The 17,549-nt window shown below is 41.8% G+C and overlaps 1 protein-coding gene across 2 annotated transcripts; it reads left to right on the forward strand.

Annotated features, from left to right (window-relative positions):
• Positions 1-722: 722 nt before the first annotated feature.
• LOC142212642 (carbohydrate sulfotransferase 5-like) lies at positions 723-13,496 on the forward strand. 2 transcript variants are annotated; one of them, XM_075280613.1, is made up of 2 exons: positions 723-770; positions 12,273-13,496. In XM_075280613.1, exon 2 carries the CDS (start codon positions 12,293-12,295, stop codon positions 13,451-13,453), a length of 1,161 nt encoding a protein of 386 aa, XP_075136714.1. In that variant the 5' UTR covers positions 723-770; positions 12,273-12,292; the 3' UTR covers positions 13,454-13,496. The 2 variants fall into 2 exon arrangements, with proteins under 2 accessions (XP_075136714.1, XP_075136715.1); XM_075280614.1 differs by having other exon boundaries at positions 752-904.
• The last annotated feature ends 4,053 nt before the right edge of the window (positions 13,497-17,549 follow it).

Genomic DNA, 17,549 nt, shown 5'->3' on the forward strand with positions numbered 1-17,549 from the left:
GACCAAGTCCATATCAGTCTGTGTTTGTTACTCTACTACCATAAACTTCCATTGCGCTTATCCTATGATGGTAATAATGGAAGTGTGAAGATATATTTATTCTGTATTTTATACTTGTGCCCATTTTTACCTAGAACATTCATATCTTCATCCCTGTGCCTTCCCTTCACATGTCTGCCTTACTACAACCTCCTTATTGTACATTAATACTTCTCTTCTTATTTCTCATCGGCCTCTGTACCTTCTTATTCTGTATTTTATGTGTCCCTTTTTATCCATGAGGCCCTTATCTTCATCCTTCCTTTTAGGTATCTGTCCTCCTCCCTGTCCCTTATTGTATCTTGTTGCCCCTGTATCCCCTCATTGTGTTACTGAGATATCTTTTCCAGTATACATTTTATTTACCTCCTATGAAGTATCAGCCCTATTCTTTGTATATCTGTCTGTGTATACTTGGTCCATCCTTCCATTTCTTTTGCGCTATATGCCCCTTATTCTCCCTGTGTCTGTGCCCATGTCCTGCAGCTGCTCCTCACCACAGTCCTTCCTCATCTCTGTCCCCTCGTCTAGTGATTGTCACTGTCACCGCCTGCACAGCATTCCTCAGCTCCAGGTGACAGCAGGGTGGCTGAGACCCGTCACTCAAGTCTTTCCTCTTTTCCTACCCAGGACCCCTGTGAGGGGCGGACACTGGCACTCTCCCCCGCCCAGCATAGAAGACCCACAGCCACGTCTGAATGAGGCTCATTGTCCTGTGAGGAGGAGGAGAGGTGAGTGTGTGTGATATGTGGGGGCAGGGTGGTAGGCTGGTATGAGGCACCATCACTATAGCAGGATGGACAGACCAACCCTGCTCATCATGTGAGTGTATCCTGGCACAGAGGCATATATGCCAGACATACAGGTACTGCCCTAGTATACATCTTCATGGCTTCGCTCTCCTGCTTTACTCTTATTACTATTACTACCACTATTATTATTTCTAGCAATATTTTTTCTATTATATTGAAGGATTTTGCTTGTGAGACCCGAATGTTCCAGTATTTAATGATGGACAGAAAATCTAAGAAAATCCTCATGAAAAGTTCATTGCTGTCATAGGGTTATATTTAGACATGTTTGCTGACTGTTGTATCTATTTATGTCACTCAGTTAATTTGGTTTATATTCATCAGTTTGTGTCTGTGGCTGTAAGGTAATGCTGGGATATGTAGTTCTTCAACCGCAGGAGTGCCATTTATATATATATATATATATATATATATATATATATATATATATATGTGATGTAGTAACAGATACTGTAATCCATAGTAACTAACATTGCTTTTTCTGCCTTACATTGCTAAGTAATCTTCCTTTTATCTGCAATAGTGTTTGCCCCAGGGTTCTGCTGCTCTATTGAAATCCTGTTGATCAATCTCCCCAGTCTGTAAAGTTGTTAGTGTTGTGTCTTTTACACCTGTGTGTAGAGTGTTTGTGTGCCTGTTGCTATATGGATACTGGAATCATTCAATATATAAATTATATAAATAATTTTATTGCCCAGTGTTCACCAAGAAAGGGGTATTAGTGTCGGGTCCTATCTTAATGAGGTCGCCTTGTTGGGGCAGGTGGGCTTCTTAATGTTTGATCAAATATGTACAACAAAGAACCTCAGATTTATATATTTAGTCTGTAGACTATATTAGTATTCTTATAGCTGTAATGCAATTTTTTTTTATCTATGTTCTTCATAGCCTTTGTGCTGTGTCAGAGTGCTGCTATACCTTTTGGATTTTTGGATTTTACCACAGTAGCTTGTACCTGTTCACATTGGAAGGTGCTGTCTGAGTTTTCTTGTCTATTTATCATCTATCTATCTATCTATCTATCTATCTATCTATCTATCTATCTATCCATTATATATATATGTATATATGTGTGTGTGTGTGTGTGTGTGTGTGTGTGTGTGTTAATATTAATTTGTCCCTTCTTCTAGGATATTTTGTACCTCCAATGACAATTTTCTGGCATTGCCCCTACTCACACTATATAATGTGTGCCTGGCTGCATATCACATATGTTTTCATTCACACCATGACTGCCAGTAATAAACTGGCATGTAATAGAGTTAATGTCTTCTCATTAATGCTCTTCAAACTAGCTCGTAAAAAAGCTGACATATAAGTATCTGGTGATGCCTACATAATATTTACTTTTAATACAGTTTAAAGTGGTTGTCCAGGATTTATACTGGAGAAGGTGAAAAAAAAAACCCCAAAATATACTTACCTGTATCTGGTGCTCTGGTGTTTCCCACCACGGTCCGATCCAGCGGCATCCACGGGAAGTCCTCGTCTCATGTCTCTGCTGAGGCCAATGAGTGGTCTAAGGAAAGGAACCGGGACGTCACTTGCATACATCACCTGTCACGTCTCATGTCCTTTCCTTAGACCGCTGAGGCACCCCAGGAGCAGCAGGACTGGACCACAGTGGGAGACACCAGGGCATTGGGACAGGTGAGTATGTTTTTTTTTTTTTTTTTTTTAAATCTTGCCCAGCCTCCATGCCAAAAACTGAATATTTTGGACAAGCCCTTTAATGACTCATCTAATAGTATTTATAAAGTTACAAGGGGTTACATAATGAAGCCCCCCTCCTTCTCTTTAAAGTGTAACTAAACTTTCTGACAACTTATATGGTCACTTCAAACATTTATATTTTGGAGAATATAAAACGTATAATCTTCATTTTGGTGTGATATGAAAGAGGAGATTCTCTTCTTCACATGACACTAAGGGCCCCTTCACATGGAGTTTATGCTCCGCTCATTCAGACACGTATACACGAGCGCATCAAAACACATCCCATTCACTTCAATGGGAGCGCGCGTAAAGCCGGCTTTACACACGCTCCCATTGAAGTGAATGGGATGTGTTTTAAAGCGCTCGTGTATACGTGTCTGAATCAGCGGAGCGTAAATTCCGTGTGAAGGGGCCCTTAGGATTTATTATTTCCAGAGATATCACTGGTAGAAAACACAGTCAGGACTAAAATATTTAAATTTCAAGAAAATCTTCTCTTTGATATGACATCAAAAGCAAATTTCTACCTTTTATAATGCCCAAGATATAGCTGCTTGAAGTGACCCACCTAATATTTTCTGTACATTTTACACAGCCCTGTATTCCGTACACAGTAACATTCAGTGAAAAGCCAGGACAGCTCTCAATACAGAAAAGACAGAATGTGTTAATAAAGTCGTTTACAAAATTTATTAATGATACAAATACTGCCAGAAAATCAAAAACTGTCTGAAAGTTTAGTTATGCATTAAGGCTACCTGCAGTATGGAGTATACAGTCTGGAAAATGTGGTCCTTATATCGGATGAATAGAGATCACAGTCCCGTTCAGCTCTGTATCACTGAATGTACACAAATGCACTGGCACTCCAGTAACAAGGCAGATTGAGTGGGAATTTTGGTCCCCTGTTTTCCTGATCACTGCAGGACTTGGCCCTTGAATCCCCAACAACCATACACTTATCCCCTACCCTGTGGATAGGGAATAATTGTCTTTAACAGAACAACCCCTTTAAGAGCTTTTACAAGTTCAATTAGTCCAACCACTGGTTGTGACTTATATGAATATCTATCTAATAAACATCTCTCTACCAAATAAATATATCATTTAGTATAATAAGGGATCTTCTAACATGAAGAGATGGTCCAAAGTGAAGAAACCCTTTAAACAGCATTTAAGCCATAATTTATTCTCTGTGATACATGATTCCCTTGGCTGGTATTAGTGATGTCACAGGGACATGAGGACCTTAGTAGGTGTGTGAGGTTTGCATTGTGCACATGGGGGTTAGGAATGTAAACTGACATTCGGAGGCCATCCTCTACAGCCAGAAACCACAAATACTTTAAGCCCTACTAAAATTACACAGTGAACGACAAGTGTACATAGTATACAAAATAAGCAACCTGTATATATAACCAGTATAATTATATATGGAAAATAGATGCTGTTTGTTTACAGAATGTTTCTTCTGCTTTTCTCTTTATGGCAACATCAGCTATGTTTACTGTCAGACGATAAGATAAGCAGCTGTATTAGAGGATTTCTCCTCTTTGAGGTGTTGTCCATGTTCATGTTTTATAAAGTGAGCCTAGAATTTTATAATATATAAGAAGTATAACTCATCTGCCAGTTGTGGCACAATCACTTCAGTTCCTCTGGTTGGCATTGTTTACCTGGTTGCAGTGATGTCATCGGGTCCACAACATGTGACTGTTGCAGCTGACCGGTAGCCTTAGCGGTCATGTGACTGGCTGCAGCAGTTAGCAGCTGTAGACAACATGTGACCAAGACCAATAATTGGCTGCAGCGGTCATAGGCTGTAGACTGATGTCATTGCTGCAGCCAGGTGAATGGAAGTGATGGTGCAGAAAGTAGCAGGTATGTATTACTTTTTTAAATATATTTTTTTATCACTCTGGCCACATAAACAAAAAATGAACTTGGACAAGGCCTTTAAGGTGGTCATATATTAGACAGATCTAGAGTGGTGGCCAAAAATGACCATTTCTGTTGTTCAGCGAAAATGACAATTTGTTGTGTCACATGATGAAAGTTTGGATGAAATCGCCTATTTTGATATTAATATGTAAAGGGCTCCCTGACAATAAGCTCCTTACATAATGTAGTACTGCTAAGATATAAAGATAGAAGAATAAAGTGTTACAAAGTCAAATATTGCATCAAATATTCTCCCTGTAATGTGAATGTCCTCCAGCACTCCAAAGAACCTTATCGTCATCCCATGGGTTCTATAGACATCTATGTAAATTCTTAATAAATGCTGTATTGTAGATAGATGACATATATTTATGCAGTTACAAGCATTGGTGTTGGATTATTTGTTTATGGACCTGCACAAATGCTATTTATCAGTAACTTAATCCTTCTCACAGACCAACCTGTAACTGTTTCCATTCCCAATGATTGAACTTCTTCACAACATTGTGATCTCCTACATGCTACTGCTCATCATAGCGGGTTCAGCATTCACCATTTTATCACAAGGTGGGGAGACTATCTGCAGACTATCACATATTTGCTGGCAGAGAACAGATGGGTGTTTGTATTCATACGACCAGTTTTATTGCTGGAATTGCTGGACATTGGTTCTTCCCTGTTTATAATCTAGTAGCTTTTTCAGAGAAGTTATATAAACAGTGGGTGTATGAGAATACTAAGGGAAGGTAACCATTTAGAAAGTGAAATGTAGTCAGAAGTTCTTCGTTGTGTCTCCCCACCTGAGCACATACTTCTAGACAATACATCATTTATACCGCTTGGACTGACTTGAGTTATTTGTCATCACACGTGCTTGTAATAGTCAGATTTGTGGCTTACTGTTACCCTTTTTATGCTTCTAGTCCATAGTTGGTAACCCATACCACCTACATGGCTGGTGTACACTAATGCAACCCAGCGTTTATCTCTTTATTAATGTTGTACTCACTCGACCTTGGACAATTTATCATGTCATCTCTATGGAGGGTGTTTAGATTTCAGACAGATTGCCATGCAACCTTACAAAAGACAACCCCAAGGAAAGGATTGTGTTACCTGTCTTCATGTACTGTTATTTCCCTGTTTTGAAGCTATACAACACAGCTAGTTTACCTGCAAAAAAGCAGCTGCTTATTGTGTAATAATATAATAGGGGACATTAAAGATCTGTCACCTATTGGTAATGGCCTATACACCTTTAGTAGTTCTTTCTTCTGACTACCCCATAGATATGCACGTTTTGCTTAGATGAGTATATACGTGTTTCCAATGGAGAAAGTAAAGTAAGCGGACATGTCCAATCCTTCCTGAGGTCATCTATTCTTCCCCCAACATAAGGGCTTGTACATTGAAACCACAGTGGGTAAACCACATCCAGTGTTCTCCAGAAAGGGTCACTGCTATGGACTTCGTCCTGTTTTATACTTTTTTGCACAGTTCTGATATGCCATTTGCACTGTACATAGGGCTGAGCCAGTGGCGTAAGTAGGAATGGCGGGGCCCCATGGCAAACTTTTGACATGAGCCCTCCCCGACCGACACCAACGCCAAAGACCTCGACCGACCCCCCTCCTACGCATTCCTGCATGCTCTATTATGCCCCATAGTGGCCCCTGAACACAGTATTATTCCCATAGTGGCCCCTGCACACAGTATTATCCCCATAGTGGCCCATGCATACAGTATTATGCCCCATAGTGGCCCCTGCACACAGTATTATGTCCCTTAGTGGCCCCTGCACACAGTATTATTCCCATAGTGGCCCCTGCACACAGTATTATCCCCATAGTGGCCCCTGCACACAGTATTATCCCCATAGTGGCCCCTGCATACAGTATTATGCCCCATAGTCGCCCCTGCACACTGTATTATGTCCCTCAGTGGCCCCTCCACACAGTATTATCCCCATAGTGGCCCCTCCACACAGTATTATCCCCCATAGTGGCCCCTCCACACAGTATTATGTCCCACTGTGGACACCCATAAACAATTATTATTCTCTCGGGTCTTTTCAGACCCCAGAGTATAATAATCGGAGACCCAGGGGGAGAAAGCCATAAAAAAAACCTCTTACTCACCTATCTCCCAGATCCTACACTGTCGGCTTCCAAAGTAGTTGATCTTCAATGACGTCAGATGTCACATGACCCGAGACGCAGGCCGGGGTCATGAGATGTCAGACAACTAGGCCGAAGCCTGCCCGGATCGTGGAGAGGTAAGTAACAGTGTTTTTTATGTTTCTTACCTCTCCCGGACCGCCAATCTTCATACACGGGGGTCCGAAAAGACCCCTGAGTATAATGATAGCAGCGATAGCGGCTGTCACCGGGCCCCTAATATCCCGGGCCCTGTGGCACCTGCCTCTGCTGCTATGGCGGTAGTTACGCCACTGGGCTGAGCAATTAATCACTAAATAATAAAAACCACATTCATTCGGCATTTCGTGCATGTCATACTTTCTCTATATCATGCAGGGCGCAGGAGACCAATTTTAAGATACTTTCCAGATGGTATCGAGTTCCAGCCCTTTTGCATGATATCTATCCCTCCACCTCTGATAGGTGCTGGAGATGTCTATCCGACCGCGGCACGATGACACACGTTTGGTGGGGGTGTCCTCTATTACGCCCTTTTTGGACTGGGGTCAGACAGGTTATTCGGCAGGTGACGGGGATTGACTTGGAGGACGATCCGGCCCCGCTTCTTCTATCCCTGTTCTCCCGGAAGTTTTCTAAACCTACCCGTAGACTTCTCGGATTTTTGTTGGTGGCAGCGCGCTCTGTCATTCCCAGATTGTGGAAATCCACGACCCCTCCCTCGCTCATTTGCTGGCTGAATGAGGTTCTAGCTCTTCGAACGATGGAGACCATGGTTGCTGAGCTCCGACAAGATGATACTAAGCATCGTCAGACTTGGCTCCTTTGGAACCATTTTTACTATTCTGCCGACTTCCATTCCCTCTTCCCTTCTGTGTCCCCTGTGTAGTGTCCCCCTGTGCGTTTTGTCTGCTTAACGTGTCCCTATTCCCTATGCTGCTTGATTTCCGTTTGCTCTGAGGTTTTTGCGTATGCTTTGTTTTTCAGCTCTGCTGCGCCAGAGCGTTTGCCCGTTTTGGTTTATTGTTTTTCTTCATTTGTTTTTCACCTTGTAACCCCCCTTTTTTCCCCGCCCCCTCCCCTCCCTTCACCCCTATGATCCGCCTTTATTTGACTCTTTTGTTTATTATTTCCCCCCCCCCCCTTACCCCCCCCCCCCCACCTCCCTCCTTCCCCGGTTTTGTAAAAATTTGTAAAACTTTCAATAAACTTCTAATGTTGAAAAAAAAAAAAACCCACATTCAGTTAAATTATTGGACATGAACCTGTTCACAAAGTTTATTTCAATTATTTTCCATCCGCATCATCCTGTCCCACATGGTCATTGGCTACAGGTTTTGTCACTAATGATACGCTATCCAATAAGGATTGATGATATGTGAATGACCAAAGCCAAAATTCAGTGGGGCATATAAATTTGGTTTGTGGCATGTAAAAAGGGGAGTTTCCTAAAATAATCATTCTTTAAAGAGGACCTTTCATGGATTTGGGCACATGCGGCGTTATATACCGCATAAATTCAGCGCACTGATGGCTTTCCCGATCTGTGCCCCGGGTGGAGCTATCGGTGCCGATAATGTAGCTCTTCACAGTCAGAAGGGCGTTTCTGACACTCTGTCAGGAACGTCCTTCTGCACAGCAGCACCTATAGCGCTGTGCTGTGTGAACGGGGAGGAACGCCCCCTCCCCTCCTGAAGAATACTCGTCTATGGACGTGTACTGTGAGCAGAGGGTAGGGGCGTTCTTCCCTGGTCTAGCGCTCCTTCTTCTCAGGGTCCAAAAGCGCCGACTGCGTATGTCCGTTGGCCATTTTCCTGTGTGCCGAACGAGAGAGGCCACAGTAAAATGGCCGACGGACATACGCAGTCGGTGCTTTTGGACCCAGAGAAGAAGGAGCGCGAGAGAAGAAGGCAGAGGCGGTAAAGAAGTCAGAGGCCATCTCTGGAGAGTATTCAAGCAGCACTGGGGATGCCGCCAATGCTGCGAGAAAACTCATTTGCATAAGGAAGAAAGAAAAAATTCCTCAGGAACGACGGTGCGGATCAGAATAAAGGTAAGAGAACAATAGCCTTTCTTAAGGCTATTCTTACGTGTATTTATTGTAAAAAGGGTTTCTAGTGATAGAATCCCTTTAAGTGACAGAGCCAGCGCACTAAACTGAAATCTCACCTGGCCCTGTGTTCTTGCGTTCACATTGGTGTTTTAGAACAGTTTGGGGTACAGTAGTTTGGAGCAATAGATCCGCCCTTGGTGTTCCAGGCTGCTCATTCGGATAATGTGAAATAAATGAATATCTTGGCAAAAGAGGCTCAAATTTTAATGATGAAAAGGAATTGCATTCAGGTGAATCAGAATATTACACTTTTTAATAATGGAAAGAAATTAATAATATCTGATCCCTAAATATATATATATAATATATAGTCCTTGGGTGCAATAGTCCTTGGGGTCTCGTAGTTCTCCTCCTTTGGTGGCAGGTGGACGATGGACATGTGGGTATGGGCGGGCGTAGGGTGGGTGGGTGATTAGATGGGGGTGATAATGGGATATAATTGTCCTTGGGGTCTTGTCAGGTGACTACTGTAGCCAGTCACTGACCTCAGAGGTGACCTCTACACAAATGACGAGGCACTATATACACCTGACTATATACAGCCTGCAGGCATTTGGACAATCCTTTAATGTCCCTCTTTTGGGTATTTTTTAGAACACTCCAGCGCTGACCTTTTATAAATTGTCCTGCCATCTGTAAATATACCTTCTTCTTTCCTAAAATGTTTACTGCAGATCCCTGGCTTGGTTAGCAGGCACTTGCTGCCCCCATGTGGTATTGCTGGAAAACTGCAGCAGTATTACTTGGAAGCATGTCAAGAATTTAGTTAATAAGTGCGACATACCTATTGGCATGAGAAAACACAGGGATCATACATGCAAATATCTATGAGCGGATGGTGAGACCTAATGTGCAGCAAATAGTCACTTAAATTACCTGAAGTTTATTGCACATTCCCTGAGGATTTGTTCACACCTTGTACCGGGATCACAGATTAGGACACTGGGTATATGTAGTTATACGTAGTTATACAGAGGTGACAGCGTCTTGTATATGTCAGATATCAGCTCATTGTTCCCAAATTACAATATGCGTCAGACAAAAACCGTGAAATATTTCCTGCAGCATTTTATAGAGTCTTCTAAGTGCATCTTGTCCTTAAGGTGAGGTCTACACATAAAATCGTGTGACTGTAATGCAGTGTGATGTTGCACAAAGCGATTTTACTGCGACATGCATGCATCTGCTTCTTTTTTTCTTTTTAAATACTTTAAATATAAAAATTAATTTTATACATAAATAAACATGAATTAAAAAAAGCCACACGCAACACTATACAAATGAAAGGCTTGTTTTGACGCTCAATTTTAGTGTGATTTTAAGTTGCCTAACAAATGTTGCTGTGTAGCCCCAGCCTTAAACTTCTGCATGAAACTACTAAGCCTGAGGTATTGGGGATTCAATCACTGTTGTTGGCTGCGTCTGTCCAAACATTTCTTTGTCCACCCTACAAACAGGAATGTGTCCAAACTTGCAAGGGCAGGGTCTGCAATAGAAAGGGCCTAGCAGGAATAACTGGTAAAACATCCATAACTGGTCATAGAGCAGAGGTTACAGTACATGCATCCTCACCCAACATGCAGCCAAAGGTCTAAGGGGTTATAGTACATGCATCCAGTGTTGTAACTAGGAATGGTGGGGCCCCGTGGTGAACTTTTGACATGGCCCCCCCTTACTAACTGACACCGAAGACTCCAGAGTATAATAATCGGAGACCCGGGGGGATATAAACATAAAAAAACACTATTATTTACCTATCTCTGGCTCCGCTGCAGTCTTCGGTGGTGTCAGCTTTCTTTAATGATGTACTGACGTCACATGACCCGGTATGCAGGCCCGAGTCATGAGACGTCAGTATGTCACAAAACTAGGCCCAAAGCCTGCTAGGAGCATGGAAAGGTAAGTAATACGTTTATTATGTTCCTTTACCTTTCCGGGGCCTCCGATCATTACACTCGGGGGTCTAAAAAGACCCCTGAGTATAATAATGGTGCTTGTGGGGCCCTCGCTGTCACTTACTGATCCCGGCCTCTGCCAGAACTGGTAAGTAAATAGAGACCATTACCGGCTGGAGTAACTCGGCCTATTAAGAAAAGAAAAAAAACGCAGGGGTAGCAGCTGTCACCGGGCCCCTAATGTCCTGGGCCCGGTGGCAGCCACTACCCCTGCTACACCGGTAGTTACACCACTGCATGTATCCTCACCCAACATTCAGCCAAAGGTCTAAGGGATTATTGTACATGCATCCTCATCCAACATGCAGCCAAAGGTCTAAGGGATTATTTTACATGCATCCTCACACAACATACAGCTAAAGGTCTATGAGATAATGACTCAGAAAACCAGCTTTAGCACATTCTATATTAGGAACTCATATAGTAACATAGCTAATAAGGTTGAATAAAAACACAAGTCTGCTAAGCCCAACCTATAAATGTAACATGCTAATTCAGTGGAAGGCAATAACCCCCTATGACGCTAGGTTCACACCTGCATTCAGGGTCTCCGTTCTGTGGTTTCCGTCTTCTGCATGCCAGAAGACGGAAACCACAGACCGAGTCCAGCCATGAGCGGCGGGGAGCATTTTATGCTCTCCGCCGCAAAACCGGTTTTTTTAATCCGGACACAGAATACTGCATGTCCGACTCTGTGTCCGGATTATAAAACCCGGTTTCGCGTCGGAGAGCATAAAACGCTCACCGCCGCTCACGGCCGGACAGCTTTCTCACTCATTCAAATGAATGGGTGAGAAAGACTCCTGCAGGTTTCCGTCTCCTGCTCTGTTTTATGCAGGAAACGGAAACCTGCAGTACGGAGAGCAGAACGCAGATGTGAACGAGCCCTGAGGCGCATGCCAATTGCCCTATCAGAGGAAAAAATGCCAAATGCACTCAGAATAAATCCCTGGGTCAACATCCTCTATCCATCCCAAAATACTAATTCACATAACTTTTGATATTTTAGCTTTTCAGCAAGGTATCCAGGCCCCTATTAAGCAAGCTATCAGCCATCATAACATCCCGGGGAAGCAAGTCCCATAATCTCACTGCTCTTACTGTAAAGAATCCCCATCTATGAATAAGATAAAAGTTATTGCACCAGGCAGATTATATCCAAACTTTCTTGATATTTGCTACCACCAAGTAAGTTTTAGAGATTTTTTTTCTGTTGATGTCTATGACAACTACTAGAAAGTCAGTCATCTTGGCTATTAGTTTGTTACATTGTGCTGTGCATTTCTGCACCAAAGCACCTATTGAACATGAATTGCCAATGGTCAAATATTATATTACAAACTAATTCTGTCCTTGTACTGCATAACTTCAAGGTGGGCATAGTCTTCTTAATGTGTAAGATGCTTCTTCTAAATGGGATGACTTGTTTACCATGTTTTGATGGACCAGTAGCCAAAGCTGACACCGTGCAGAAAAGTTACATGAAACAAATTGACTATAAATGGTAATTAATCTATAGTTGTCTTTATTCTTTCTCCAGTGGTTCACAACGTGGGCATCATGGTCAAGATAAGGATCAATAGCTCTGTGGCAACTGGACTTCTGGTGATACAAACTGTATTTCTGCTTGTATTATACTCAAGACAGAACATCCGTTTCTCAGAAACAGAAGGCAAGGAAAAAGTTCACCTTCTCATAATCTCCTCCTGGAGGTCAGGGTCTTCTTTCGTTGGACAAATCTTCAGTCAGCACCCAGATGTCTTCTACTTGATGGAGCCTGCATGGCATGTGTGGGTGACCATGTTTCAGAACAGTGCCCAGGTTCTTCACATGGCAGTCAGGGATCTTGTCAGATCCGTATTCATGTGTGACATGTCTGTATTTGACTCCTATATGCCAAAAGAGAGGAATGTTTCTTCCCTCTTTCAGTGGGCTGTCAGCCGAGCCTTATGTACAGTCCCGGCCTGCAAGTCCTTTCCCCGGGATGAAATCACCAGTGAGATGGCCTGTAAAACCCTGTGTGGAAAATATCCCTTTGACAATGCTGAAAAGGCCTGCGACACTTATAGCCATGTGGTTATAAAAGAGGTCCGCTTCTTTGACTTGAAAGTATTGTATCCCCTTCTTACTGACCCTTCCTTAAACTTGAAAATCCTTCATTTGGTCCGAGATCCTAGAGCAGTGGCAAAATCAAGGGAGCAGTCAAGAAAAGCATTAACAAGAGACAATGGGATTGTCCTCAACACTAATGGGACCAAAGTGGATGACAGCAAGTATGAGGTGATCCAGGAAATCTGTCGAAGTCATGTCCAGATATATGAAACAGCAGCATACAAAGCTCCCAGCTTCCTCAAGGGTCGATACATGTTGGTGAGGTATGAGGATGTAGTTAGAGACCCCTTGACAGAAATCTCAGAGATGTATAGATTTGCTGAACTAAAACTTACAAATAAACTTGAGAAATGGATATATAACATCACGCATGGCTCTAGCTTTGGAAACCAGAAGGAAGCCTTCACAATCACATCTCGCAATGCAGTCAATGTTTCTCAGGCTTGGAGGAATGTTCTCCCATTTGAGAAAGTGAAAAAGATACAAGATGTATGTAAAGGGGCTATGAACATGCTGGGGTACCAGCTTGTAGACTCTGAGGCAGAACAGAAAGACTTAAACATGGAAGTCGTGATGCCACGGAGACAGTATCAGTTCAGCTGGTCATAGTCTTGAGATGTGAAGAGATTTTGGACTTTTCAATACTTGCAAACTGTCATTTTGAAATATTTATTGATTTTTAACTTTATGAACTGTGAATTCATTATATCCGTGTAGAGGTGTGTCAAGCACCTATGAGTAATGTAGATGTAGCGTGGTCCCGGCGGTCTCTGTTGGTAGCGGTAGTGGAATGGTTCCATTCCACAACCGCTACCAACGGAGACCGCTGGGACCACGCTACACATCCTATTACTATCAGGAGGTAAAATTGGGACAGGCTGGTGAGACATATCACCGGGAGCTTAGTATAAGTACTATAATGATCTCCCCTCTCTCAGGACTATGTACAGGGCACATCACCTATACAGTAGGACTCCCTGAGAGACCATCACTAAGAGTCTGAGGAAGGCTTAACCAGCCGAAACGTCACTTATTTGTACTCTGCAATCCTACCTGTATCCAGTTGCACCAATAAATACCTTTTGGACAACATCATTATCTACAGTGGGATCCTTCACAAAATAATGTGAATTCATTATATTTACTGGTCTCTGAGATGGACGGGGTGGAAAAGAAAGAAAACTGGGCCTGAAACTCACATCTAGAAACTAAATGCAATGGGATTTGCAGTGATGTTGTTAACTATTTAATTTAAATAATTCTCACTCTCCTAATGTACAAAACTCAGAAATGGCTTTAGTTTTATATTTTTGTGTTTGAGAAATGTAAATATATTGTAGGTTTAAACACTTCAAATAAAATACAACTTTAAATCTACGGCGTTTTATAATGGTTATATTCTTGTACTTATAGTCGTCTACCTATTATAATAGATATATTCTTGTACCTATTATAGTAACTATATTCTTGTACTTATTATACCTGTTACAGTCTTGTACCTATTATAGTACTTATATTCTTATACCTATTATAGTAGGTATATTCTTGCCCTTATTACTGTATTATAGTTATATTCTTGTACCTATTTTAGTAGTTACGGTATATTCTTGCACCTATTACAGTAGTCATAGTGTTGTACCTATTATAGTAGCTATAGTCTTGTACTTATTATACCAGTTACAGTCTTATACCTAGGGTTGAGCGATCGGGATTGGAAAAGATCAGATCCCGATCAGTGATCGAGTAAATTTCACGATCCTGATCGGGTTCCGATCCTGCCTAAAAAAGATCGGGAATGGAATTCCGATCCCAATCGCTCAACTTACCTGCACAGAAGCGCACGGCACTCTGCAGGCATGTAAATTAGAGAGGAGAAAAGAGAGAACAACAGGGAGCGGCAGCGATTCTTTGCAGGTAAGTGGAGGGGACTAAGTAGCCGGGGGATTTTTTAATCACTACACAGCGTGGAGTCCAAAAATTGAAGCGTTCAATGCATGGACTCCATGCCGTGCAGTGAATAGGATCGTTTTTAAAATCCGATTTTCGATCATTAGAAAATTCCATTGAGTTGCATTAGGATCGGAAATGGGATCGGAATCAAGTTCAGATGGAAAATGATCGGAAATCGGATTTTAAAAACGATCCTGAAATCTCAAGATCGGCTCAACCCTACTTGTACCTACTAGTAGTTGTATTGTAGTTATATAGTTGTTCTTGCACCTATTATAGTAGTTATATTCCGCTACATTGTATTATAAAAGTTCTATTCTTGTACATAGGAGGATGTATTATAGTAGTTACACTTTTGTACTTATGAGTCAGTATTATAGTAGTTACATTCCTATACATAGGGAGCAGTAGTTACATTTTTGTACACAGGGGCAGTATTGTAGTTAGATTCTTATTCATATGGGTAGGTTAATAGTAGATATGTTTTTTTTTACATAGTGGACATTATAGTAATTATACTCATGCATATAGCAGAAGTGTCATAGTAGCTATACTTTTGCAGATAGGAGGAAGTACATTAGTAGTTATATTCGTGTACAATGGTGAAGTATTATAATAGTTACATTCTTCTACATGTGGCAGTAATATCATAGTTAGAGTTTTGTACACAGAGGACAGTATTATAGCAGTAATATTCTTGTGAATAAGATCAGTATTATAGTAGTTATATTCTAGTATATGGGAGAAGCATTATGTTAGTTTTCTATTTCCATATGAGTTAGTATTATAGAAGTTGTATTAATGTTTCAACCAATTCCTAACATCTTTGGCACGTGTACAGTAGATGTTGAGACTTTAGACTTGGCACCAGTGTCGGACTAGGTTGCTTTTGGCCCACCAGTAAACGTCATTCTGGGGGCCCATTGTACAACTACTGTATATACAAATATTACTTAACACCTATTTGCAAATTCCTAAAATTGCATGGACCTCTCAGTAGCCTGTTGACTTGCCTTGAACTAGGACCCTCTTAGTTCTGTAAACCAGGAAAACCTGTTCACACTGCAGCAGGCCTCAGCAGCAAAATCATGTTTGTTTGGGGCCCCAGCAGCAATGTTGATAAGAGGGAACTATATGTCATCTCAGTGTCTATTGTCAGGGTCTGGGGTTGCTAGGTGGGGTGGCATAGCACAAAAGTCCAGTTTCTTTAGTCCAAAACAAAGGTAGAGTTTATTTTCACTGAAAAAGGTAGTGCAGCAACAAAAGGAAACAATACAAAAATAAATACCTGCCCGGCTAGGCTCTAACTAAACATAGAATAGGTTACCTCACCTAGAATCACAGAAATCCAAAAGCCAGTAGAATCATTCAGGACACAGCTCCACAAATATGACCTCTCTCTTTCACTCTCCAGCCAAGCTCTGCCCAAAGTCTGCTGCTGGAGCTGGCTTCTTAAGCTTACTTGATGAGCAGACTCTCTGCAGATGAGTCCCTGCTGGAACATCCCCAAAGTGTGGACTGGAGGGGGGTGGAATGACAGGTCCCACTACCAACCTACCTGCCATTCCTAAAAATCCAGCCCAATACTGAGCATTTACCAAAATGGTCAGCAGAAGAATGTTGTCTGCTGAGAACAAACATTCCTTCTAGAGTTTTCTCATCTCACCCACCTTAGTAGTACACCGCCTCCTTTACCTGACCAGCCATCGGCTTACATTATATAAAAATAAACTGGGTAGTCTCTTAAATAATCTATCCAATTTTATTAAATGGACACATAAGCTAGCTGACAAGCTATATGTCTGTATGCAGGACAGTGAGTCAAACATTGATCATGCTAAGTGGTAAAGGGGCTGAGAGCTTACACCTACCAGCTCAGGGGCCCACTGGGGGATTCACCTGCTCACTTGTGGGCCAGTCTGAGCCTGTAACAGAGCTTGAGTTGGTTCACTGTAGTTACTGGACTACACTACCCAGAGAGATAATAGATCCTAAGGTTATTTAGTGGAAATACCTACTTTCTATCTATTGCCCAAGATTCACAAGGATGCCGCTAATTCCCCTGCACATCCTATTGTCTCAGAGATTGGAGGCTTCTGTGAAAATATTTTAGGATTTGTTGACTTTTTTTTTCTACAGAAATGTTTGGAGAATCTACCTTTATTTATTAAAGGACAGATCTATTGAGAAATCTTAGTGATATTTACCCCAAAAAGGACATATATATGGTAACATGTGACTTGGAGTCCCTGTATACATCCATTCCAATCTAAATCCAGGACTGAGTGAGTTTATTAATGGACTACTTGAATTTGTATTAACTCATAATTTTTTTTGTATTTAAAGATTTTTTCTACTTACAGCTTCAGGGAACAGCTATGGGGCGACTTGTGCGCCCTCATATGCAAATTTGTTCCCGGGGCTGTGAGAAAGGGAAGATGTCCAACATAAGGTAGGATATGATGCGGTACTCCTGTGGTCTAGATTTATTGACAATATTTTTTCATCTGGCAGACTCCATATTACCTTTAAACTCATTTTTGTTGTTTCTCAATTCCTACCATTTTAACATCAAAGTAACCCGGAACATTAACCAGGTTAACGTTGAATTTCTGGATATGATAAGTGAGAAGGGACGAGTTGAACTTACATTCACTGACGTTTTTAGAAAGTCAACAGCCATCAATTTGCTTTTACATGCTACCTTCTCACATTATCCTCCTATTACAAAAGCCATTCCCACAGGGCAATTCTT

This window comes from Leptodactylus fuscus, chromosome 7 (assembly GCF_031893055.1).
Source record: "Leptodactylus fuscus isolate aLepFus1 chromosome 7, aLepFus1.hap2, whole genome shotgun sequence".
Lineage (NCBI taxonomy): Eukaryota > Metazoa > Chordata > Amphibia > Anura > Leptodactylidae > Leptodactylus > Leptodactylus fuscus.

Bases quoted from the DNA above. Each gene is read 5' to 3' on its own strand.
- LOC142212642 (XM_075280613.1), top strand. From the start codon at position 12,293: ATGGTCAAGATAAGGATCAATAGCTCTGTGGCAACTGGACTTCTGGTG.